The sequence below is a fragment of the Myxine glutinosa genome, unplaced genomic scaffold, assembly GCF_964187855.1.
Source record: "Myxine glutinosa unplaced genomic scaffold, kmMyxGlut1.1 SCAFFOLD_394, whole genome shotgun sequence".
NCBI classification, from domain to species: Eukaryota; Metazoa; Chordata; class Myxini; order Myxiniformes; family Myxinidae; genus Myxine; species Myxine glutinosa.
This window is the reverse complement of record NW_027616500.1, coordinates 100,472-127,609: the sequence shown is the minus strand read 5'-3', so window position 1 is coordinate 127,609 and position 27,138 is coordinate 100,472. Positions and strand designations below refer to the sequence as shown.

Sequence of the window (27,138 nt, the reverse complement as noted above, 5' to 3'; positions counted from 1 at the left end):
TTTTAAAACACAAATTTTTCACCTTTTGAAAACAGTTATCTCCATTTCACTTAAATGATAACAATAATAGTACAGGAAGATCCTATTAACAATACTTAACAATAATAGTTGAGGAAGATCTCGCGAGATCACGGCGAGGTCACGTCTTTTCGAAGCTGTTCCATGCGCTCACGCTTTCGAAGCTAAGTGATCCTTCTCAATTGTGTTTTTGTCGAGACTGTATCTATCTTTCGGTGTATGTACTGTTACGTGGTCCTCCCGGTGACTACCTGGTCTCGGTGACCCCCGGACCGTGAGAGGAACTTTGCCAGAAAGATTTATTATGTATGCGCTTTCGTAACGCAATCCATATGAATTCCAACCAAGAGAAAATGCTTTTCAATGATATATTTTCAATGGTAATGATACCATACCATACCATACATTTTCAATGATACAATCAAGGATATTTTCCCCGAACAATCAACCATCAACAATTCACAATCAGCAATCAATCCCCTCGATGATTAAGATGGCCATCTTACATACGTGTGTCCCCTTTCCCCACTCCTGACCCCTTGGGTACTCACGACCCCTTTGGTACTCACGACCCCTTTGGTCTCTGTCCCTCACAATGTCTCTGGGCCCCTCCTGACCAAGATGATGGTCGGCTTCGCCGCACACGGGCGGTTGAATGAACCCCGGGCGGACGTGCTTCCACCGGACACATACTGTACCGGGAACCGCGGCTGTAGCTCAACCCTCCTGGCCAAGCGAGACGGGTAATGTAAAGCAGGCAAAGCAACACGCCGCTTGCAAGGCGTTTTAGGCCCCAAAGTGCGACACGCACGCGTCCTTGTAGACGGTGCGGCGAAACGTGCCAGACGCTGAGTCTGTGCACGGCCCCACGGCAGCTGGACGTGTCAAAAGGGTAGTTACACGTCCCGGTAACTCCTCTCGCCAGACGGACTTGGGAACGCAGCTTTTCCATGCGGCTCCCTATCGATCCCCACTCGTCGTCGGAGCTGGGCGAGGAAGAAGAAGCCTCGTCGCTTCTCCGGACCTCGTGTCTTTCTTCTTCCGTTTCCGGTCTCTTTTTCCCCAGAAGGGCTCCTGACCCTCCAATCACAACAACCCTTAATCGACTACACATTGATAAGCAAAGACCTGAATTGTAATTCACATACATTCACATAAATATGTAACACTCCCCCCCTTCAAGAAAGAAAGTTTGAACCCAGCGACAACTTTCTTTGCCGGCTAACTTGGATAAACCAACCAGATAACTCACCCCCCCCCCCCCCAACTCATCAGTTCCCCCCGGGCACAGTCATCACTTAAAAATAAAGCAACAAAATTTCACACAATTCCCTAGATTAATTCCCTCTGGACCAAGCGTCAACCACTTCTAGTTTCTCTTGAATGACGGCTAAGAGGTGGGGACCAAAGCCCCCAAATTTAAACCTCTCTATAGCCCTTTTCCGGGAGGCCCAGCGGAGTATTCCCTACATGGACGCCTTAAGGAATGTGGAGTTCACGGTTAGTCCGGGGAGGAAAGTTCATTACATGGACGCCTTTAAGAACGGGGAGTTCACGGTTAGTCCGTGCAGGAAAGTTCACTACCTGGACGCCTTTAAGAACGTGGCATTCACGGTTAGTCCGTGTAGGAGCCCCGGCTCGGCGGCTCCCCCGTATATCTAGTGCTTCAACTTCTCCAGACTCCTAACAGTTACGGTGGGACCACTTGTCCCAGCCGTTACCTGACGGGCGGTCTCCTTCTCGGCCAGTGCTCTGACATTCATTTTTTTTGGGAGGTGCCGTAACTCTGGGAGCCTCCATAGTAATATCGGCTGCTGCCAACTCCAAAACTACTGCCAAGTTGTCCTCTTCTGTAGACCTCTCGACGCCTACGAAATGCCTTCCCTACTGTTATGGTCCGACCCTCCAAATCCTTACCATTCCAATTCTTCTCTGCCTCCCTGGCGTCTCTTGTGCTTGCAAACGTGACAAAGCCGAACCCTCTTGACCGTTGCATTTCCCTGTCTTTTACCACCCGCACTTCCACCAGCGGCCCATATCTGTTGAAGACAGAGGTCAGAACTTCTTCCTCTGTGTTGAAGTTCAGTCCCCCTACAAATAACTTGGAACTTTTGTCGCCATCCCGAGCTGGTGGGGTGTTATGTTCCCTGCTGTGCTCTTTACCAACCCTCGGGTTACCATAAATTTGCCCCCCGGCCAAATCATTCCCAATAATCACAGATACTCCCTCTACAGGAAGCGTGGCTTGTAAACCGACGGTGACCGGTCCTGACACCAAATCGGATTCGAAATGGATGACATGAAGTGGGGCACTAACACAGCCACCGATCCCTTGTAACCGAACACTATCACCCGTTGCGGTACTCTTTGACAATGGCAAAATGCCTTCCAGCATTAAGGATTGATGGGCTCCTGTGTCCCTCAAAACCCTAACCGGTCTTGGATTAGTCAAGTCTCCCTTGAGTGAGACCAACCTCTCATACATAAATGGTTGGTAACTCTTCTGTGGGCGATTTCTTACGTTCGCCATCGCATTCGGAGTTGTACTAGTCGGACTCCGCTCTGGGTCTTCCCTTTTCATGAAGTAACAACTGGACATCAAGTGTCCAGGTTTCTTGCAAAAAGCGCAAGTAGGCCCGGAGGAAAAACTCGTGGTCTGCCTCGGTCCCCCTGAAAAATACGTTTGTCTTGGCCCCGCAGCCCTCTGATTTCGAACAGGTGGGGTATCCGCGTTGTCCCCATAATCCTCTCGAGGCCGCCGCCATGTACTGTCGTTCTCCGCACCTGCTGTTCCCCACCTCCCCTGCGGAGATCTAGGCGAGGAGTTAGGTTCGTGGACCCCTATCCGGTGGGTTAAGGCATAATCATCTGCCATGGTGGCTGCGTCCCACAACTTTGGTACTTTCTTTTCCTGCAGGTACACTTTGATGTCCTCGTGGACACACTGCTGAAATTCCTCCACCAGGATCAAGTCACGCAATGTTTCGAAGTCTTTCCCGACTCCTTTTGACTCACACCACCGATCAAACATGTTTTCTTTCACTCTGGCAAACTCCACATGGGTCTCACTCTCCCTCTTCCTGGCATTCCTGAATTTTTGCCTGTAAGCTTCCGGAACCAACTCATAGGCTTTGAGGATGTGCTTCTTCAGTACCTCATAATCTGCACATTGGTCCATTGGTCGCGCCGAATAAATCTCTTGAGCTTTTCCCACCAGCACACTTTGCACTAGTATGGTCCAGGCCTCCTCCGGCCAGTTTAATTGTCGAGCCACTTTCTCAAAGTGTGAAAAAAATTTCGCGACTTCCTTTTCACTGAAGGGTGGAACCAGCCTCACATGTCTGCCCACATCCCAGGTTTTCTGGTTAGGTGTCGACCCCGTCAGCAAGGGTGGTACCTCTCCCCGTTCTCTCATTAACTCCAGCTCCTTGAATTTAATTTCCTGCTGAAGCTCCATGTCACGTTCCTTTAATTCCCTTTCTGCTTTTCTCTCCTCTGCTTTTCTCCCTTCTAACCTTTCCTGGAGTTCTCGTTCCACTCTCCTTTCCTCTGCTTGTTTCTCTTCTCTCCTCTCTTCTGCTTTCCTTTCTTCTTCTGCTAACCTTTCCTGGAGTTCTCGTTCCACTCTCCTTTCCTCTGCTTGTTTCTCTTCTCTCCTCTCTTCTACTTTCCTTTCTTCTTCTGCTCTTTCCTTTTCTGCTTTCCTTTCTTCTTCTGCTCTTTCCTTTTCTGCTTTCCTTTCTTCTTCTTTTAACCTTTCCTGGAGTTCTCGTTCCACTCTCCTTTCCTGTGCTTGTTTCTCTTCTCTCCTCTCTTCTGCTTTCCTTTCTTCTTCTGCTCTTTCCTTTTCTGCTTTCCTTTCTTCTTCTGCTCTTTCCTTTTCTGCTTTCCTTTCTTCTTCTTTAATCCGTTCCTGGCTCCGTAATTGCAACTCCAGTTTCCGGAGCTCAACGTCTTCTGGTTCTTCGGGTAGCCACTTCCAGGCTACCTCGTCCCATGTTCCTAATCCCACCATAGACTGTATCACCGTGGTCTGCAACTCTGCCTTCCTCAAATTAGTTCGGACCTCCAAATTAAAATGTTTGGCCAATTTCAAGAGGTCCGACTTTAGTAACGCTCGGAACTGTGCCTCACTCGGTGTTACCGCAAAGTTCTGTGCCACAAACGCCATGGTGACTGTCGTTAACACCTGTTAACCTTCACCCAAGACTTTACCCCAATTTCCCCAAAAATTTACCAATTAATACTTAATTAATAAATTTTAATTAATAAAAATATTATTTTATTATTTTATACAATTTTAGATCCCGGACGTAGACCCAATTGCGAATCCGCAAATCGTAATTTGGACGAGCCCCCAATTCTGTTACGTGGTCCTCCCGGTGACTACCTGGTCTCGGTGACCCCCGGACCGTGAGAGGAACTTTGCCAGAAAGATTTATTATGTATGCGCTTTCGTAACGCAATCCATATGAATTCCAACCAAGAGAAAATGCTTTTCAATGATATATTTTCAATGGTAATGATACCATACCATACCATACATTTTCAATGATACAATCAAGGATATTTTCCCCGAACAATCAACCATCAACAATTCACAATCAGCAATCAATCCCCTAGATGATTAAGATGGCCATCTTACATACGTGTGTCCCCTTTCCCCACTCCTGACCCCTTGGGTACTCATGACCCCTTTGGTACTCACGACCCCTTTGGTCTCTGTCCCTCACAATGTCTCTGGGCCCCTCCTGACCAAGATGATGGTCGGCTTCGCCGCACACGGGCGGTTGAACGAACCCCGGGCGGACGTGCTTCCACCGGACACGTACTGTACCGGGAACCGCGGCTGTAGCTCAACCCTCCTGGCCAAGCGAGACGGGTAATGTAAAGCAGGCAAAGCAACACGCCGCTTGCAAGGCGTTTTAGGCCCCAAAGTGCGACACGCACGCGTCCTTGTAGACGGTGCGGCGAAACGTGCCAGACGCTGAGTCTGTGCACGGCCCCACGGCAGCTGGACGTGTCAAAAGGGTAGTTACACGTCCCGGTAACTCCTCTCGCCAGACGGACTTGGGAACGCAGCTTTTCCACGCGGCTCCCTATCGATCCCCACTCGTCGTCGGAGCTGGGCGAGGAAGAAGAAGCCTCGTCGCTTCTCCGGACCTCGTGTCTTTCTTCTTCCGTTTCCTGTCTCTTTTTCCCCAGAAGGGCTCCTGACCCTCCAATCACAACAACCCTTAATCGACTACACATTGATAAGCAAAGACCTGAATTGTAATTCACATACATTCACATAAATATGTCACAGTACCTATAGCGTATCTTTTGGAAATTTTTCGATGCTAATTTTTCGTACATGTATACACAATCGTCGGTTAATGCATATTGAGTATTCTGCGGCCTAGTACTCGTAGGCTTGGCTACCGTACCGTCTCCGACCTTGTGGTTTTGTTTTTCTCTCAGCGATTCGTCGAATGCGCTGCATTTATTTTCGTTCTCTGTTTCGTCCCAGTCGTTCACCCCATACCTCCAAAAAAAATATTTCCTTCCCAGGTCTTATTCGTTTATTTGTTGTTCTTTTTTGTTCGTTCGTTCTTCGTTCGCGATCACGCGATCACGTGGTTAGAAATGTATAATCTCTCCCCTGAACAACTATTTTCTCTCATATATTATAACACCCTTTTCTTCTTTTCCTACAAAAGGATGCTTTCGTCTTGCTCACCAAATCTATTCATTCCAAAAAATATATATAATACCATCTCTTACAGTTCCTCCTTTCTACATTCCCTAAACTATCCAGAACTCCACCCCTCCTTCAGTGTCCTCAAACGTATTTTTGACTCGGTCTCAAACTCATTTTGCAAAAAATGTTCGTTTCCCATGAATCGTACGCTTTTCAAAATCCAATCTCACCCCTCCCCTCCAAATCCTCCCCATCACCCATCCCTTTCAAATCTCCCCCCTTGCCCCTTCCCTCCCCTCCCTCCTAAACTCCCCCCACACCCCTCCCCTCCGAGAATCTCCCTCACTCCTCCCCTCCTAGACTCCCCTCTCACCCCTCCTCCTCAAAGCATCCTCCCTGCTTCTTCCCCCTTCCAACTTTCACCTTCATCTCCCCCAACCTTCTGCCTCGCTCTTCCCCCTCCTCAAATAACACCTCACTGTTCCTCACCCAATCTCCATCAAACCTTTTGTCCGCCCCATTCTTCCCTTTCTCCAAGCTATTCTGAAATCTCTGAAATCTCTGACACACCTTCAACAGCTCTCCCTACCTCTTCCTCCTCTTCCACATCTTACCCTACCCCTCCCCCCCCCCCCCTGTTCTGGACCCGATGCTCCCCCTTCCTCTTCATTAACGGTATGGACCTCAAACATCCGGGGCCTTCGCTCAAACTTGACTGATCTCTCCATACAGGTTGCTTCTGACAAACCAGATGTGATCTGCTTAACAGAAACTTTCCTCCTTCATGATGTCTCTGATGCCTTGGTATCTCTCCCAGGTTACTCCCTCCTCCGGTATGATAGACCTGAGCCTCGTCCTGGAGGTGGGGTTGCTATCTTTATAAAAAAACTCTCTTCCTCACTCGCCCTCCACTGCCCTCTCTCCACCTCACCCCCAGGAATACCTTTGGCTACGGCTTCCCCTTCGCTCCCACCTTTTGTTCATATGTGTGTTGTACCGTCCACCAAACAGCGATGACTCCATCTACATCTCGCTGTCTGATAATATGGACCAACTTCTATCTACCCATCCCAACTCTCTCTTCCTCATATGTGGTGATTTCAATTGTCACCATGCCAGTTGGCTGGGTGTGGGTACCTCTCTCACCAGCCATGGCTCTTCAGCAAAGGACTTCTGTGACTCACTGGGACTGACACAATCTGTCAATTTCCCGACCCGGATCTCAGTCAACGGAGCATCTTCTCTTCTGGATTTGGTTATGACAAACTTCCCTGAAAATGTCTGCTGCTCTTCTTCTGCTCCAATCGGCTCATCTGATCATGTGCTTGTCAAAGTGGACATCCCTCTGATCATTCTCAGAGAGCCTCCTCAGCGTCGACGAGTCTGGCATTTCACTCAGGCCAACTGGCACGGTCTTCAAGCAGCCATCAATCATCTGGACTGGTCTCCCATCTCTACCGCCTCTGACATCAACTCATCCTGGGAATTCTTTCAAAGTAAATTGCTCTCTCTCATGCACAGATTTATCCCATCTCGTCTTCAGTTGTCATACCCTTCCTCCCGTCCATGGTACACGGAATCTTGTGGTGAGGCTGTTGCCCTGAAACAACTTGCTTTCGTCTCCTGGAAAGCAAATCCAACGGAAGGAAATCTCATTTCCTTTCACAAAGCCCGAAACAAGTGTGTGTCCACCCTCAGGAGAGCCAGGAAACAATATCTCACAGTTCTCAAGACCGAACTCTCTTATCTGTCTCCCTCTTCCAAATCCTGGTGGCGTCTGGTCAAATCTGTTTCTGGTGTTTGTTCCCCCTCCATCCCCTCCCTCACCTAAAACGGCTTAACGGCTGACTCCGCACGTGAAAAAGCTGAATGCCTCAACTCTGTGTTTGCCTCTAAATCTTGTGTCCCAAACCCATCCCTCTCTGTACCCACCGTACCCAGTCGTACCCAGCTGCTCCTGGACTCTGTGTCCTTTCCTCCTGACAAGGTGGAAAAGTTTCTGTCAACCCTCGACTCTGATTCTGCAACTGGTCCTGACGGCATCAGCCCACGGGTCCTAAAATCATGTGCTTCCGCTCTTTCACTCCCTCTTTCTGTTCTCTTCACCCTCTCTTTTGCTCAAGGTCATCTGCCATCTGCTTGGAAATCAGCCAACATCACCGCTTTGTACAAAAAGGTGCAAAAACAGATCCCAGCAACTACAGACCAATCAGCCTTCTCCCAATTATCAGCAAAGTCATGGAATCCATCATTGCTTCAGATATGAAATCTTTCCTCTTCTCCAATGGCTTGATCTCTGATCATCAATTTGGTTTCAGACCTGGTCACTCTACTCTGGACATGCTGCTTCTGCTTTCTCAACAATGGATGGAGGTCCTCAACGCCAAACAGGAAATTAGAGCCGTCTCCCTTGACATTTCACGTGCCTTCGATACGGTCTGGCACCCTGCTCTGCTCACCAAACTCTCCTCCTTTGGTATCCATGGAAATCTCCACGCATGGCTGGCGGACTTCCTCTCTGGTCGTAGTCAACGTGTGGCCAATGGATTTCTCTCATCTCCTCTTCCTGTTCAGGCTGGAGTTCCCCAAGGTAGTGTTCTGGGCCCTGTGCTTTTTCTGGTCTTCATCAATGATCTCTCTGACTCTCTTGAAAATCCTCTCTATCTCTTTGCTGACGACTCTACTCTCTGTCGCTCCATTCCTCATCCCTCAGATCGGCAGTCTGCAGCCTCCTCACTCTCTGCAGACCTGGACAAAATCACAGACTGGGCAAACAAATGGAACATGTCTTTCAATCCTGATAAATCTCACACTCTTACGATGTCTCTCCGAAAAGACCGACTGGAAAACCCTCCCATCCACTTTCTGAATAATCCTCTCCAAGAAGTTCTGTCACTCAAGCTTTTGGGTCTCACTATTTGCCATGATCTTTCCTGGGAAATCCACATTTCAAATCTGGCCTCCAAAGCCAGTCGCCGACTGGGCATCCTCCGTTGTGCGAAGTCCTTCCTTGGCACACCTGAGCTCCTCACCACATACAAGGCTTTCATCCGCAGCTCTATGGAATACTGCTCTCCCCTCTGGTCTGGTGCTCCTGCCTCACATCTAGCCTGTCTTCACGCTGTTGAAACCAAAGCGTTCAGAATCATTGGAATCTCCCGCGATGAAGCTAACTCCAAGGGCCTTTCACTCACTCACCGCAGGCAGGTTGGTGGTCTTTCCGTCTTCTACCGACTCCTCTCTGGCCTTGCCCCCCCAGCCCTCTCTGGGCTCTGTCCCCCAAATATTCCTACAGGTCGCACAAGATCTGCCTGCAACCCTCTTATGGTTAAACTGCCAAAATCAAGACTTTCTGCTCACCTTCACTCCTTCATTCCTCTTTTCTCCCACCTCTGGAACAAACTCCCTCACTCTCTTCAATCCCACTCCACCCTCCAGGTCTTTAAAACAGCTGTTCACCACCATCTCTTATCCTCCCCCATCCAAAACCTTGATCTTTTCTACCCCCGCTAATTTCGGTACCCTTGTGTTTTATACTTCTCCCACCCCCCCCCCCCCCTTCCCACGCCTCCTGCCCCCAAGCCCTCTCCCTCCCACACTTCTCCCTGCTCTCAAATGTTGTGGTTGTGTGCTTCCCCTTCTCTCCCCATCTTGTCCTCCGCTCCCTCTTTTTGTATATTTTGTTTGTCTGGTTGAGTTGTTTGTGAAATAAATGTTAGCTCTTTCACGAGCCTCGATTCAGTGTACAAAAATTATTTTTTTTAAATGGAACCAAAAATGCTTACAGTGGATGAAAACCACAACGACGGAAGTGACGAATCCGTAACACTCCCCACCCTCAAGAAAGAAAGTTTGAACATAGTGAAAACTTTCTTTTCATGCAAAAACCCTTTTTAACAAACAAAAGTAAAACTCACACCCAAATGATCAACTCGCGTGAGCAACAATAATTAATATTCCCCAGAAGAAAGCAACAAAACTTCCAAACACCCTACAGGAATTTTCAAAGTTAGTTCACTCTGGATAAAGCATCAGCAACAACATTTTCCCTGCCCTTTACATGCTCAATTTCCAAGTTGAACTCCTGCAAAGACAAACTCCATCTCATCAACCTCTGATTTTTATTTTTCATTTTTTGAATGAAGGTGAAGGGGTTGTGATCAGTAGAGTTTTAACTCTGGATTCTCTTGCACCCCGACTACAGGTACGACAGGTGAGACAGGAACCATTTTTTCCACAGGCTTCCTCTCATAATATTTCTTCAGTCGGTTGACATGACACAGCTGCCGCTTTTTCCATTGGTCGGGAGTTGTCACCACGTAATCTGTTTCATTAACCCTCCTTTCGATTGCATAGGGACCAAAATACCTAGCCTGTAGTGGCTGACCTGGAACAGGAAACAACACTAACACTCGGTCCTCAGGACTGAAATTTCTTATCTGAGATTTCTTGTCATGTCTCACTTTCATTTTATCCCGTGTCACTTTCAAGTTTCCTCTCGCAACTTCACAAGCCTTTGCCAATCTGTGCCTAACCGTTGACACATACTCTACCACTGTTGACTGCGACTCCTCCTGTAGCCACTGTTCTTTCACCAATTTCAATGGTCCTCGCACTGCGTGTCCAAACACAAGTTCAAAAGGACGGAATCCCAATGACTCCTGAACAAATTCCCTCGTAGCAAACAACAATAAGGGTATTCCCTCATCCCAATCCTTGTCACATTCAAAACAGTACGTTCTGATCATATTCTTCAATGTCTGGTGAAATCTTTCCAAGGCCCCTTGGCTATCGGGATGGTAAGTACTTGATCTTACTTGCTCCACTCCCAACAGGTGTACGACTTGCTGAAAAAGCGTTGACATGAAATTGGAACCCTGATCAGACTGGATGACCTTAGGTAGGCCAACCAAAGTGAAAAATTTAATCAAGGCCTTTGCAATAACTGCCGCAGTAATTTTTCTAAGAGGCACTGCTTCTGGGAACCTCGTGGAAGTGCACATGATGGTCAGCAAATACTGATGTCCAGACTTCGTTTTAGGTAAAGGGCCTACACAGTCAATAATGACTCGGCTGAATGGCTCTTCAAAAGCTGGAATTGGTTTTAAAGGTGCGGATGGGACTTTCTGATTAGGTTTTCCCACCAGCTGGCAAGAATGGCAAGATTTACAGAACTCCGCCATATCACGTCGCAATCCTGGCCAGAAAAAATGTACCAATATTCTGTCACATGTCTTGTTCACTCCAAGGTACCCGGCCAAAGGTGTCTCATGTGACAAACTCAATATCTCCCTCCGGTACGGCGGTGGCACCACAATTTGGTAATGAACTTTCCACTCATCATTTGCTGGCACCTCCGGTGGTCTCCATTTTCTCATGAGTATTTCCCCTTTCATGAAGTAACCAACAGGTATCTTCATAGCCTCTTCCTCTGTAATGGCTTTATCAATCAAACTCCGGAGCTCCGAATCTCCGTGTTGTTCTTCAACAAGTCTCTTTCGGACAAGCACCGTTTGTTCAGCCTCGTTCCCAGATGTCTCCGATGGACACTCCATTTCCTCGTTTGGTCCAGATGCCACCTTTTCCTTAAGTTCCTTGATGTCACTCCCTTTCCTATTATTTCTTCCAGACTTTTCCTCCAATCTCTCTATGGAACTCAAATCCACATCGCCTTCCTTCTCCTTCTCTTCAGAGCGCTTCCTACCCATTGCACGAGTCACTGCACATGATGCAAAGATACCCGGAATCTCCTGCTCTAACTGTGCTGTGTTATTTTCCATACTGGGCTTTTCAACCAACATCGGATTACCAGAAACTCGACCACCGGCCAAATCATTCCCGATAATAAAAGAGATTCCCTCTACAGGAAGAGTGGCTTGTAACCCCACAGTGACCGGTCCTGACACCAACTCCAGAAGATAGGTCTGCCTTGGAACTGCAGTCTTCTGATCCCTAAAAGTCGCGGTATCAGATTTGTCCCCATAGTCCTCTCTAGGCCGCCTCCATGAAAATTTGTTCTCCGAACCTGATTTGCCGTAACTCCCCTGGCTAACTCTAGGTGGGAAGTTAGGTTTGTGGAACCCCATACTGTGTGTCAAGGCAGAGTCATCTGCCAATGTTGCTGCCTCATACAACTCCGGTACCTTTTTTTCATCCAGATGTACTTTAATGTCCACGTGGACACACTGTTTGAATTCCTCCACCAAGATCAATTGTCGTAAAAGGTTGAAGTCTTTCCCAATCTCCTTCGAGTCACACCACCTATCAAACATAGTTTCCTTCATTCTGGCAAACTCCACATGGGTCTCACCCTCCCTCTTCCTGGCATTCCTGAATTTTTGTCGGTAAGCTTCAGGGACCAATTCATAGGCTTTGAGAATGGCTTTCTTCACTATCTCATAATCTGCACATTGATCAATCGGTAAAGCCGAAAATATATCTTGAGCTTTACCCACCAGAACACTTTGTACTAACATAGTCCAGGACCCCAAAGGCCATTTTAACATTTGAGCCACCTTCTCAAAGTGTAAAAAAAAACTTGGCTACCTCCTTTTCATTGAAGGGTGGAAACAGCCTTACATGCCTACCAACATCCCAAGAGTTCTGACTGGTTGTCGAACTAGCCGGCATGGATACTTCTTCTCTCCGTTCCCCCAGTAATTCCAGCTCCTTGAGTTTAAGTTCCCTCTGATAATCCATGTCCCGTTCCTTTAACTCCCTTTCGGCTCTCCTTTCCTCTGCTCTTTCCTCTGCTCTTCTTTCCTCGAGTTCTTGTTCCTGTTCTGCTCTTTCCTCTGCTCTTTCCTTTTCAGCTCTCCTTTCCTCTGCTCTTTCCTCAGCTCTTCTCTCCTCGAGTTCGAGTTCCTGTTCTGCTCTTTCCTTTTCTGCTCTCCATTCCAACTCTTTTAACCTTTCCTGGCTCTGCAGTTGCATCTCCATTTTCCAGAGCTCCACATTTCCTTTTTCCTCTGGTAACCAATCCAAGGCTACCTCTTCCCATGTTCCTTGGCCCACTAGAGATTCTACCACCAATGTCTGCATCTCTGCTTTTTTCATACTAAAACGGACCTCCAAGTTACAATATTTGGCCAATATCATGAGTTCCGATCTTTTTAACGCCTGGAACGGTGCCTCATTAGGGACGTCGAAAACTTTTCTGCGTCAAACACCATGGTGACTATTAGTTAGAACCTGTTAACCTTCACACAAAAAATTTCAAATTTTTAGAAAAATTTGGGAATGTTAAAAAATTCCAAATTTGGGAATTCTGGGAATGTTCGGGAATTGTATCCTGGACGAGCCCCCAATTTCTGTTAGGTGCTCCTCCCCAAACCCCGGTCATGGTGTACATCCGAGCCCCGAAAGGAGTCATGGCAGAAAGATGTGTTATTATGTGTGTCAATGACCAATGGTGAAACCACACCAACCGATTGTTACCAAAAAACAAGTATTGTATTAATGTCACACAAGAATAACAGCACAAGTACAATATCTATCTATAATTCCAGTAATCTCTGTATGTCTGTATGTCTGTGTGTCTGTGACCGCTGTTTCTCGACAACCACGGGTCCGATATACTTTAAACTTGCCAGGTATATTGTTGGGGACCCGAGGATGTGCCTTTTCAAGGTTTCATATTAATCGGACAATTACTTACCGAGCTATGTCCAAAAAACGATTCAACCAATCAGAGAGCAGCGAGCTCTCACGTGTGCCGAACGTGGCGAACAGACTCTGCCTCGGACGGCACATTTGAGAGCGTATTCATTTATTTCACGTTGGCAAACTATGTTGGCGTTAAACTATGTTTTAAAACTAATTAAAACTAATTTGCGATTCATCGTAACTGCGATATGCGACCCTCCGGAGCTCCTGTGAGAGCGTGCGCCATTACGGATAGGAAATGGACCAAACCATTTCATGTAAATAGAGGGGGGGGGTTCTACCGTACTCGCAAGCCGTTCGCTTTGGCTTTGAGAATGGACCAAACCATTTCATGTAAATAGAGGGGGGGATATAATTTTAGATATATATATAGTACGGGCATGCCCTAGTACTTTCAATTGCACAACCAAAATACCATATAATTCCTATGATGGTACCATCAGTTTCTTACTCAATAACTCACTGTGCTCCAAGTGAGTGAAAAGAACATTCCCCAAAGTCTCTGTCCCGGCACCAAGCCAAAGTCGATCCACGCTCCGGTGATCGCAAGAAAAAGGTCGTATTGAGATTAGAATCCAGGTCGGCTGACAGTCAACGCTGCCAAAGAGCCGCCGCAAAGGTGCACCCAAAAGGCGACTGGGAAATGACACCTTCAGGTATGAACGTTCAGCGGCTCCCCAACGGAGAACCGCAAATTCCCAATCGAAATCCACGTTACACACGCAAACCAGGCTAACGGCTGGGCGCAGTGACATGGCTGGAGCGAGGTGAAAAGGCTGGAGCGATGCGAAATGGTGGGAGCGAGGCGAAATGGCGGGCGGGCCCGTAATGGAAGCGTACCTGCTCTCCAACAACGATTCTCTTCGGAATCAACCGCAAAAACCATCATGCAGGTTTATCTGTCACAGCAATAACCACTCTGTCACAGGAATCCCTTTCCCGGGAAAACCAAAGTTCGCTCGTGACCCCCATTCGCCCGCATCTCCTCAAGACCTCAAAGCAGCTCGGCTTTTTTCTTCCCGACCTCACTTGCTCCGCTTTTCGCTTCCTCCTTCTCCGGTTTCTCCCGATCCGGTTTCCGGTTTCTTTTAAAACACTAATTTTTCACCTTTTGAAAACAGTTATCTCCATTTCACTTAAATGATAACAATAATAGTACATGGAACCAAAAATGCTTCCAGTGGATGAAAACCACAACGACGGAAGTGATGAATCCGTAACAGTACGTATGAATGTTTCTTGGCCACATGTTAAGAAGTTCACCTCCCTGCCCAATATATGGGAACCTTCGTCCGGAATACACAAGTCTTCTATCGATTACTCGTAAATTTCAAATGTGTGCTGAAATTTAAAACACTTCCTAATTTTGTTTTATCATTGATTCCCCTGATATGCATGTCATATGTTAATTTTTGTTTAATTTTATTTTTTTAAACAATTTAATTTCATATTAAAATTTATTTAAAACATATTTTTATCATTCTATTTTGTTAATTTTGTTGTTTTGTGAGGGTTGTTTGAGTTGGCTTCCTGTTTTCTTACTTTTGAGCAGAGTATCTTTGAACAACAATGACCCTTGAGTAAAAAAATAAAATCATCGCACATGTTTGTTGCACATGGTTCAAGGGTCATGAAAAAGCTGGACAACAGGGCATGCAACATCCAATGTACCATACAATGTACCATACCATATAGTATGACTGGTGAACCACAATGAAATTGAGGGGAAATTGTTGGAGATTTGTTGAAAATTTTGTGATCTACAAGAGGTTGCACACTCAGTTAACTATAGTCATTTGTTCTCTCCTGTTGCTCCAGGCTCATTAGGAAGCTCCATATTTGACCCCGAGGTTGCACTGGTTGGTGCCTCTGGAGGGGTTTATGCACTCATCGGAGGATACTTCACAAATGTGCTTGTGGTATGTCCTGATCATGTCATCATTTACAGTATATGGGTGCGGCTGTGCCGCTACTGTAGTGGCCATCGTATATCGGGACTTGAATCTAGCATTGGTACAGGGTACAGGCACACAACGGCCTGCCCTTTGTTAAAGGCATTGTGTGATCTTTCACATCCACAAATGAGAATACGAATTGTTGGGACGGTGGTTTAACAGCCCCTCCGACGGACACTACACTTCATGATGTTTGACCACTTCTTGTGGTCACTTCTTCTTCTCTTATTGACCACTTCTTCTTCTCTTATTCGCTTGCCAATGCCTTGACTGTGAAGCACCAGGATGGCACTTTATAGTCAGGTTGGGTATCAAACCAAAACTGTACAATAAAAGGCAGTTTCGCTTAGCGCAGTTAGCAGTTCAATCAATGTTTCGATGTATCAAAATGTTTAAGTATCAATGGCCAGGGCAGAAACTGTTAGTTACCTCCATTATGACTGGTGAACCAGTGTTACATTGTTGGAATGTTTTTGTAAGTTTGACATTCAGGAAATTACTTTGTGCTGAGATACTGTAGTAAAATGTGAATTGGTGAATGATGGTGTGTTTCTGTTCCAGAACTTTGATCAGATGAAGCCACTTTTTCGTGCAATTAGAATTGCATTCATTTCTGTCATGGGTAAGCTTCATACTTTACCTACTTACAATTAAAAAAAAAAAAAAAAGAACATCGGACACGCATTGTAAATGTGGAAAAAATATTATCAAGTTTTGTCAAAACTTATATATGTTGTAAAATCCTGTAAATCCACACTTTTGTGCATTCTTTTTATTGTTTCGTTTAAAATCGTTTTGACTGCCGGTCTGGGTCTGAGCACGTTGGATGTTGGGTCGTGCAGTTTCTCCTTCCAGTTCATCAAAGCGAAGTTTTCCTGTCCACATCCGCCATGTCTTCATTTTATTTTCATCCCCGTGTTGCTGTTTGTATTTTCGTCCAAATTCCCATAAATTCCCATGTTGTCAAATTTGTCTCCTTGTGAGTGTCTGGCCTACTCATCCAGGCCTTAACTAGTCGGCATGCAAATTATTTATCAAATTATTTTAAACTAGCCGAAACCCGTGGAACATCCACGGAAGGGAGGATGTGGTGTATGGATAGAGTGTACCATTATGGATGGCATAGGGGATTTGCTTGTCCGATTAAGAGTTAGGAAGAAAGATGAGAATGAAGAGTGCGTATATGAACAACGATCGCCGACACCGGCACAAATGCATGCTCTGGATTGTCCACTTAGTGGACAGATTGCTTTTGCCTTCGCCTGTCCAATCAGCGGGCGGCTTGCTTCGCCTTCGCCCAGCAGACGCCAATACGATGGCGTCGTAAGATGGCGTCGTATCGGCAGTTAATCGGATGCTTTTGGGCCCCAACGTCGGCTAATTCAGATTTTTCGAGTATGGCTGAACGTGATAAACAAAGAGTGCGCTTCGTAGATCGTCAATCCATTAGTGCCGTGGGCATCGGGTCACTGGGTGCGGCGTAAAAGGGATAACAAAGTCGAGTCCTTACGCTATTATTATATAGATTATCTCTGCTTTGACGCCGCATGCCTCACTCCGCTTTCTTTCTCCAACGTGTTGTCCTTTCAGCTTCCTCAAATTTATCTTATTCCCTTGCCTTGCTTCAAAAAAAAAACTTTTCACTCAAAAATAAATCACAAGCTTGTTCTGCCTCTCTCCTTCCTTCGTTCATGCCTTTATCCCTTCCTTTTCTCAAAACATCCAAGCTGAACCTTGATTGAAAGAAACGCTTCTTCCTTTTAAATATTTAAATAACATTTTAAAGTGCTTCCCCTGGCTTATTTTTCTGTCAAGAACATACGACATATTCTTCTTCTTCATAAAAATATATTCCCCCTCTTATTCTTCTTCACAAGGCATATTCCCAAACCTGTTTCACTCCTAAATGACTGGTCAATCAACACTTCTCCCCCCCCCCCCCCCCCCCCCCATACCTACAGCACAACTTTTCGCTGTGCTTTCAACAACCATTCATTTCACCCCTCCCATGATGTCTGTCTCCGTATATCCAGACTAAGAATCTTGAGAAGTCCAGTTTGCAGAGGTTGTCTGCACACGACCGTTGATTCCCCCCTTCTCATCCATAACGGTGTCTAACTCCTCAATGTCAGTACCCTCCCCCATATCCCCACCAAATAGTGACGACTCCATTTAGATCTTTCTCGGACAACATGAACCAACATTTAAGCACTAATCCCAACTCGCTCTTCTTCATATGTGGTGATTTAACATTTTACCATGCAAATAGGCTGAGTGTTGGTACTCTTTCTCTCCAGCTATGGCACTTTAGCAAAGGCCTTCTGTGACTCCATGGGACTAAATCAACCTGTGAGCTTTCTGATCCGGATTTCTGGCAATGGCAAATCCTCCCTTCTGGACTTTGTGTTGACCAACTTCCCCACAACGTTGTGTCTTCTGCTCTTCCTCTGCTCTAATTGGTTCATCTGACCATGTGCTTGTGAGAGTCAACATTTCCTTGGCTATTCTCAGAGAGGCGCCTCAGCGACGGCGAGTCTGCTAGTTCACCCAGACAGCCTGGCAGGGACTGCAAGCCACCATCTCACGTCACGACTGGTCTTCGAAATCTGCCGCTCCTGATATTAACTCAGCCGAGGAGTTCTTCCACAGATGCCTGCTCTCCCTTAGGATTAATCCCATCTCATCATCAGTTGTCTTACCCAACTTCCTGTCCATGGTGCACTCCTGTGTTTCGGCAGTAGCTTTAAACAATTTGCCTTCTATTCCAGGATGGTGTAGCGGTTACCGGTAGCATGACACAATTACCCTGCACCGGCCGATGACGCAACCGGCGAGCGGTCATGTGTCCGGACTCGCCCGGGCGTGTTGAGACTTGCCTTTACCGGGCGAACGCTTGCCTTGCATACCACGCCCCGTTGAGAGGCGTGGCTTATCTATTTGCATACCATGCCCCGCCGGAGAGGCGTGGCTTTTGTGTGTTGAGTTTCTGATATATATTGCCGCCCGTTCGATGGGCTGATTCGGTGCTTTTGAGTTCGTTTGAGTGAGCTGGGAATAAATAGCTCAGAGAAACTTCATTCCTGGCGTCGTCCATTTTGTCCGATTTTATCATGCGAGCACAGCTCCCACAATTGGTGACCCCTTTCTACGAACACGGCGATGGAGTCAGCTGTAGCTTTGAAGCTCCAGGGCTTTTGGGAATCTCACGCGGCCGTTTTGTTTGCTCAAGCGGATTCTCAATTCGCCCTGCGGAACATTACGGAGGACACGACGCGCTACCACCATGTGGTCTCCGCGCTCAACGCCTCCGCCGTGGCCCGGGTCCTGAGCTTCCTACAGCACCCGCTGGATGCCGACAAATATGGCGCGCTCAAAGGCCTACTCCTCGGTGCGTTTGGACTCACGGAGACCGAACGCGCACGACAACTACTACACCTCCCGGAGCTGGGCGAGGCCCGTCCGTCCGAAAGCATGGACCACATGCTTGCTCTTCTCGGTGACCACAGCCCGGGCTTCCTCTTCCGCGAGCTGTTCCTCCGGAAGCTACCCGGGCAGGTACAATTAGCTTTGGCTAATTCGCCCATCACGGACCCTCGCGCCCTGGCCAAGGAGGCCGATAAATTTTGCTCGGCCAGGCGACACGTCGGAGCGGCCGCCTGGGACCCTGGGCCGACCGAGGCAACGCCCGCGCCACGACCGGCGCCTCCACCGGCCGAGTCCGCGCCACTGACGGCTGCGGCCGCCACGACGCCCCGTCGACCGAACCCGACGCGACCGCCGGAGCCTCCACCACAGTGGACCATGTGCTTTTACCACACCAGGTTCGGGCAGAAGGCCAGAACGTGCCGCCCACCGTGCACTTTCGGCGGGTCGGGAAACGACCAGGCCGGCGCTCGCTGCCTGCCATGAGCGTCGGCCATTCAGGCAGCCTTCTGTTTATCACGGACACGGAGTCCGGGTGGCGTTTTTTGTGTGACACCGGCGCTCAGCTGAGCGTGATACCCGCCTCGGTGGAGGAAAAACAGGCCGCGCTTTGCGGCCCCGCCTTGCCCTTGGTCGCCGCAAACGGTTCCTCCATCCGCACCTTCGGTTCGCGCAGCGTCGCATTCTGCTTCGGGGGCCAGCGCTTCAGGTGGGACTTCATCACGGCGAACGTGCCCATGGCCTTGCTGGGTGCAGATTTTCTTTGCGCGCATGGGCTTTTGGTCGATGTCAAACGGCGTCGGCTCATCAACGCGGAGACCTTCAGCTCGCTCGCTTGCTCATTGAGCGGCTCCGCTCCGACCAAGCTAGCCTGCGCGCTCCCGGCCGTGGACGATTTCACCCGCCTACTCGCCGAGTTTCCCGCCCTCACGCAGCCGACGTTTTCGGCCGTCGCCGTCAAGCTCAAAATACGTCAAATACGAATACGAATACGAATACGTCAAACACCACATCCTGAGGCGTCAAACACCACATCCTGACCACAGGTCCACCAGTCTACGCCAGGGCTCTCCGCCTCGACCCGGCCAAACTCGCCGTGGCGAAGGCGGAATTTGATGCGCTGGAGTGATTGGGAATTGTGCGGCGCTCGAATAGCGTGTGGGCCTCACCCCTGCACATCGTGCCCAAACCGGGTGGCGGATGGCGACCATGCGGCGATTACCGCCGCCTCAACGACGCCACCACCCCCGACCGGTACCCGATACCACACATACAGGACTTTTCCGCCCATTTGGCGGGGCGGGTGATCTTCTCCAAGGTCGACCTCATTCGGGGCTACCACCAGGTACCTGTCCGGCCGGCCGACGTTCCGAAGACGGCTGTAATTACACCTTTTGGCCTCTTCGAGTTCCTCCGAATGCCGTTCGGCCTTAAGAATGCGGCTCAGGCCTTCCAGCGGCTGATGGACAGTGTGCTGCGCGATCTCACCTTTCTGTTCGTCTACCTGGATGACATTCTCATCGCCAGCACTTCCCGGGCGGAGCACCTCGTCCACCTGCGCACACTTTTTGAGCGCCTCGGCCAGCACGGCCTCATCATCAACCCGGCAAAATGCCAGTTTGGCCTAACGGCCGTCGACTTCCTGGGGCACTGCATCACGAAGCGCGGGGCCGTCCCGCTGCCTACCAAGGTGGAGGCAGTCACAAGTTTCCCGCGCCCTCGCTCCATCAAGGCCCGACAGGAATTTTTGGGGATGGTAAATTTCTACCGCCGGTTCGTGCCTCGCACCGCCAAACTCATGCGCCCCCTGTACGAAGCCCTCCGGGGCAAGCCGGCCAAGCACGACGTTGCCTGGACCACAGAGATGGACCCGGCGTTCATGGGCGCTAAGCTGGCCCTCGCCAACGCGACCATGCTGGCGCACCCGGCGCTCGACGCACCCATCGCCCTCACCACGGACGCTTCCGACTACGCGGTGGGCGCCGTGCATGAACAGTGGGTGAATGGAGCTTGGCAACCGCTGGCCTTCTTCAGCCGGCAGCTTCGCCCTAACGAGCGCAAGTATAGCACTTTCGCCCGCGAGCTCCTCGGCCTTTACCTGGCTGTTCGCCACTTCCGCCATCTTTTGGAGGGCCGCCCATTCACGGTGTTTGTGGACCACAAATCCCTGGTCTTCGCCATGGCCAAGGTTACGGAGCCGTGGTCGGCCCGCCAGCAGCGCCACCTCTCCGCCGTGTCTGAATTTACGACGGACATCCGGCACGTCGCGGGCAAGGACAACGCTGTGGCCAATTGCCTCTCCCGGTCCAGCGCGAACGCCGTCCACCTGGGTGTGGACTTCGCCCACATGGCGGCCGACCAGACCGCCGACCCCATGGTGCAAGCCCTCCGGACAGCGGACACAGGCCTGCGGTTGGCCGATGTCCCCTTCGAGGACACAGGCATAGTTCTCCTGTGCAACGTCTCCCTGGGCCAACCTCGCCCCATCGTGCCCACCGGATGGCGGCGGCACATTTTTGACACCCTCCACGGCCTTTCCCACCTGGGCCGGAAAGCATCACAGAAGCTCGTGGCAGCGAAATTCGTCTGGCACGGGCTCCGTAAAGACGTCCGCGACTGGGCCAATGCCTGTGTCGCCTGCCAGCGCGCGAAGGTACACCAGCACACCCAGGCCCCATTGGCACCATTCGACGTGCCCGCGCGGCGCTTCGACCACGTCAATGTGGACCTGGTGGGACCCCTTCCCTCCTCACGGGGCTTCACCCACCTCCTCACAATGGTGGACAGGACCACCAGGTGGCCGGAGGCCGTCCCGCTGGCATCAACAACATCCGCTGACGTGGCGCAGGCCTTCATTGGCACCTGGATTGCCCGTTTCGGCGCCCCCTCGGACATCTCCTCCGATAGAGGCCCACAATTCACCTCCGAGCTTTGGGGCGCGATCGCCCAGGCCTTGGGGGTCAAGCTTCACCGCACCACGGCCTACCACCACCAAGCCAAAGGCTTGTGCGAGCGGTTCCACTGCTCGATGAAGGCCGCTCTCAGGGCCAGCCTCCAGGACGACGGTTGGGCCGACAGGCTCCCGTGGGTCCGATTGGGCCTCTGAACGGCCCCTAAAAAGGACCTCCAGGCTTCCACCGCCAAGCTGGTCTACGGCCAGCCACTGCGCGTGCCGGGCGAATTCATCCCTGATGCCACCGTCCCCTGGTCCGCGGCTCGCCAACGCTCGGGCCTCCAAGAGGCCGCCAGGAGATTTTCCCCCTTGCCCACATCCCACCATGGCTGCCCCCAACCCCACGTCCCCCCAGCGCTTCGCACTGTGGAATACGTTTTTATCCGGCACGACGCACACCGGGGACCGCTCCGGCCGCCGTACGATGGACCTTTCCGGGTCCTGAAGAGGGACGACAAGTCGTTCACCATCGACATCGGCGGCAAGGCGGACCGCATCTCCATGGACCGCCTCAAGCCGGCCCATTTGGACCTCGACCAACCTCCACTGTTAGCCCTTCCTCCACGACGGGGCCGTCCCCCGTCAACCAGGCCCCCCGCCCGACCATCCACCGCCCCGCCACCTCCCACCCCCACACGAATCGCCAGGGGTCGTTTCGGCCGGGTCATCAAGATCCCCCTCAAACTGACTCTCCCGGTGCATGTTAATTCTGGGGGGGCGCGTGTAGCGGTTACCGGTAGCATGACACAATTACCCTGCACCGGCCAATGACGCAACTGGCGAGCGGTCACGTGTCCGGACTCGCCCGGGCGTGTTGAGACTTGCCTTTACCGGGCGAACGCTTGCCTTGCATACCACGCCCCGTTGAGAGGCGTGGCTTATCTATTTGCATACCACGCTCCGCCTGAGAGGCATGGCTTTTGTGTGTTGAGTTTCTGATATATATTGCTGCCCGTTCGATGGGCTGATTCAGTGCTTTTGAGTTCGTTTGAGTGAGCTGGGAATAAATAGCTCAGAGAAACTTCATTCTTGGCGTCGTCCATTTTGTCAGATTTTATCGTGCGAGCACAGCTCCCACAATGGCAAATTCGACTGAAGGCAAACTCAGTTCATTCCAGAAACCCTGCAACAAGTGTGTCCAATCTCAGGAGAGCCAGAAAACAACATCTGGTCAGCCTCAAGATTGAACTTTCAAACCTGTCTTCCTCCTCTAAAACCTGGTGGTGCCTTATTAGGTCTGTCTCTGGTTTATGCTCCCCCTCCATCCTTTCCCTCGCTTCAAATGGCACCACAGCCAACTCTGCTCGTGAGAAGGAAGAATTCCTCTTGGCTGTGCTTGCTTTCAAATACAGTATTGTCTGCTCCTGGTTTCAGGCCTCGACTCTGATTGGACTGGATGGCATCCACTCACTTGTCCGAAAATCCTTCTCTGTTGCTCTTGCGATCCTCAATCTACCCTTTACACCCTGTCAGTTGTCCTAGGTTATCCTCCATCTTCTATTAGCATCCCACGTTACTTTCCTGATGCACGCTTGCACACGCACACACATGCATAGGTCGTGATTTGCCCGTACACATGCATGGTTATGATTTATACACATGTTTGGCTTTGGTTTTGCTTTAGGTTTTGCTTTGGCACATTTTGTTTTGTTTTGTTTTGCGTGACATGATATGCTGTGTAATGTATGCACACATATTATTTTTATGCGTTATATACACATACACATATTGTGCACATGTTGTATTGCATACACACTTGTTGTACGTGACATGTTGTACAGTGGTATGTTGTGTACACGCGTCTTGTGCGTGATATATTGTACATATATTGTGCACACACATACGCACGTAGACACACACACACACACACACACACACACACACACATATACGTGCATGCACGCACACGCTAATAGAGGTGGATACTTTGAGACCCTGTAGATCTCCGTTCCATCTCCGTGGGGATAACAGGCAAAAACCACTTACATGCATACACACATACACAAACCCCACCCCTCCCCCCCCCCCTCCCTTACACACACACACACACACACACACACACACGAAGGTGGATACATCGAGACCTGGGTGAACTCCCTTCCACCTTCTAAAACCCGCATTTGGAGATAACAACCAACGGCACACACACACATACATATAGTTTAGTCACCGACAACCGGAACATGAGGCAGGTAGCACTAGGTTGCATTCCATTGAGTCTCTGGGAAGTCTCCTCAATAACATCATTTTGTACATCAATGGTATGATAATTCTTGCAGTTGAGACCCATCTAGATTGGGTCAGTTCAAGTCATATCAAAGAGTTGGTACGCTGGTACCTACACTACCGGTCAAAAGTTTTAGAACACCTCAATTTTTCCAGTTTTTATTCAAATTTACGCATTTAATGTCTCACTGTACTCTGAAATTAAGCATAGAACAAATAAACAATTGGAGATAAAAAAGAAATCAAAGAATGATTTTGTTTAACAAAATTTAATTTTAATTTTTGACTCGGCAAAGCAGCCACCTTTTGCAGATATAACCGCCGAACACACTCGTGGCATTCTTTCTCCAATGGAAATCAAATATTGTTCGGGAAGTTCTTCCCAACACTGTTGCAGAAGTTCCCACAAATGTGTTGCACTTGTAGGTTGCTTTGCTTTCACCCTTCTGTCCAGTTCATCCCAAACCAGCTCGATGGGGTTTAAGTCTGGAGACTGTGCTGGCCATTCCATGATTTGAAGCCTACCGTCTTGTTCTTTTCCTCGAAGGTAGTTTTGACATAGCCTGGAGGTGTTTAGGGTCATTATCTTGCTGTAGGGTGAACCTCCTGACCAATTAGGCGTATACCAGAGGGTATTGCAGAGCGCTGCAAAATGCTGTGGTAGCCCTTTTGGTTCAGGGTGCCAGTCACTCTGTGCAAGTCGCCGACTCTGGATCCAGCAAAAGAGCCTCAGACCATCACGCTTCCTCCTCCATGTTTGACAGTTGGTGTCACACACTGAGGAACCATCCTTTCGCCTTCTCGACGACATACAAAAACCCTGCGTGATGAACCAAAGATTTCAAATTTTGATTCATCGGTCCATAAGACCTTCTTCCAGTCTTCAGTAGTCCACTGGTGGTGCTTCATGGCCCAGGCAAGCCTCTTTTTCTTATTTTGCCATCTTAGCAATGGCTTTCTTACTGCCACTCGACCTGTCAAACATGCAGCTCGAAGTCTTCTCTTCACAGTTGAATCTGAGACTTGCTTACTTCGACCGGTGTTAAACTGTGCTTGAAGCTGTAGTCCTGTGAGCCGCCTATCACGCAAGCTGTTGACTCTCAGAAACTTGTCTCTTCTGATTCTGTTGTGGCTTTGGGTCTGCCAGACCTCTTCCTGTCAGAGTTTCCTCCATTTTCCAATATACTACTTCCTGCAGTGCAATATTGTCCAAATAATGCTTCAGAGGGTGTAATAACAGTCTGTTCCAATACTGCTTTGATACAGACAGGGGGTTTGTAACCAAGTAATCAGCAGAGGTTGGGACACCTGCAGGAATTGTTTGCATCAACTTTCAAGGCTTAATTTACTCACATTGCTGCAGAACAGCTGTAAGTTGTTAACCCGTTACTTGTTCCCTGAAGAAGGCCTCTTTTTACAATATATCTATGCAATTTACATTATTTTCCCGTTTTTGCTCACCTAAACTTTTTTTTTTAACCTCGAGCAATTTACTGCTTACCTTTGCACCATTTCAGGTTATTCACTGGACATTAAACTACGTAAATTTATATAAAAACTGGAAAAATTGAGGTGTTCTAAAACTTTTGCCCTGTAGTGTAGACTGTAGAGTATCCTGGGAAGTGACGGCACTTCCCCCAAGCTCAATGGCCACCACAAACGGTACACAAGAGCGTGCAATCCAGCCCTGTCTTGTAACAACTGCATGATTTTACACGCCCTACCTTGTAACAACTGCATGATTTTACACGGCCTAACTTGCAGGCAAAATAAAGTTCATCATGTTCAGCACTTCATCAAGAGCAACAGGCCTGTCAGCAGAGCAACGTACAGTTTTAGCAGAATCGACTCTCCCACTCGTGCTATGTCGTCGTACGAACTGTCAGATTGAGAGAAAACACCAGCAGTCCTAATTGCCACCACCATTAAACTGTTTTAGGGCTTCTTCTTCCCTTGTTTGTGGAGAGCTGACACTGTATCACACTCAGTGAATGCATGTACAAACATAAGGTGTTGTTTGATGCTATGGAAAGCTGCCTGAATTTCACCTACATACTATGATTCTGCCATCACACGCAAACCTGTGGAGGAGAAGATAGGCAAGCATCATTACATAGTAATTGTGTCATTGTGGTGGTATTGTGTCATGGTGGCGGTGTTGATTCATGGTGGTGGTGTTGATTCATGGTGGTGGTATTGATTCATGGTGGTGGTATTGTGTCATTGTGGTGATATTGTGTCATGGTGGTGGTATGGTGTCATTGTGGTGGTATTGATTCTTGGTGGTGGTATTGTGTCATGGTGGTGGTGTTGATTCATGGTGGTGGTGTTGATTCATGGTGGTGGTATTGTTTCGTGGTGGTGGTATTGTGTCGTGGTGGTGGTGGTATTGTGTCATGGTGGTGGTCTTGATTCGTGGTGTTGGTGTTGATTCATGGTGTTGGTGTTGATTCATGGTGGTGGTATTGTGTCATGGTGGTGGTGTTGATTCATGGTGGTGGTATTGATTCATGGTGGTGGTATTGTGTCATGGTGGTGGTGTTGATTCATGTTGGTGGTATTGTGTCATGGTGGTGGTGTTGATTCATGGTGGTGGTATTGTGTCATGGTGGTGGTGTTGATTCATGGTGGTGGTATTGTGTCATGGTGGTGGTATTGATTCATGGTGGTGGTATTGTGTCATGTTGGTGGTATTGTGTCATGTTGGTGGTATTGATTCATGGTGGTGGTGTTGATTCATGGTGGTGGTGTTGATTCATGGTGGTGGTATTGTGTCATTGTGGAGGTATCTCGTCATGGTGGTGGTATTGTGTCATGGTGGTGGTGTTGATTCATGGTGGTGGTATTATGGCATGGTGGTGGTGTTGATTCATGGTGGTGGTATTGTGTCATTGTGGAGGTATCTCGTCATGGTGGTGGTGTTGATTCATGGTGGTGGTGTTTGTTCATGGTGGTGGTGTTGATTCATGGTGGTGGTATTGTTACGGATTCGGCCCTAATGATTGTTGTTATGATAATTGTTGTTGGTTCGAAGTATTCTGGTGATTATGGTTGAAGGGAAAGGGTTATCATAGTTAAAAGATTTAAAAGCGCTCCTGGTAAAATGTGGCCGGAAATCCGGATCGTGACCGGAAGAGGTGGAGCGAAGAAGAAAGAGGGGGTAGGAGATCGGGAACAGACGTTGTTGTTGAGGCTCTGGACCGAGCGTTCGACGT

General features: G+C 48.9%; 1 protein-coding gene across 3 annotated transcripts in view; it reads left to right on the top strand.

Moving 5' to 3' along the window:
• RHBDL2 (rhomboid like 2) overlaps window positions 1-27,138 on the top strand; it is a 69,824-nt gene that overhangs the window by 31,120 nt on the left and 11,566 nt on the right. For all 3 annotated transcript variants that reach the window (XM_068099277.2, XM_068099278.2, XM_068099279.2), the window contains 2 exons: window positions 15,185-15,285; window positions 15,883-15,943. In XM_068099277.2, the coding sequence (XP_067955378.2) occupies window positions 15,185-15,285; window positions 15,883-15,943 (162 nt within the window). The remainder of the gene's footprint in view (window positions 1-15,184; window positions 15,286-15,882; window positions 15,944-27,138) is intronic.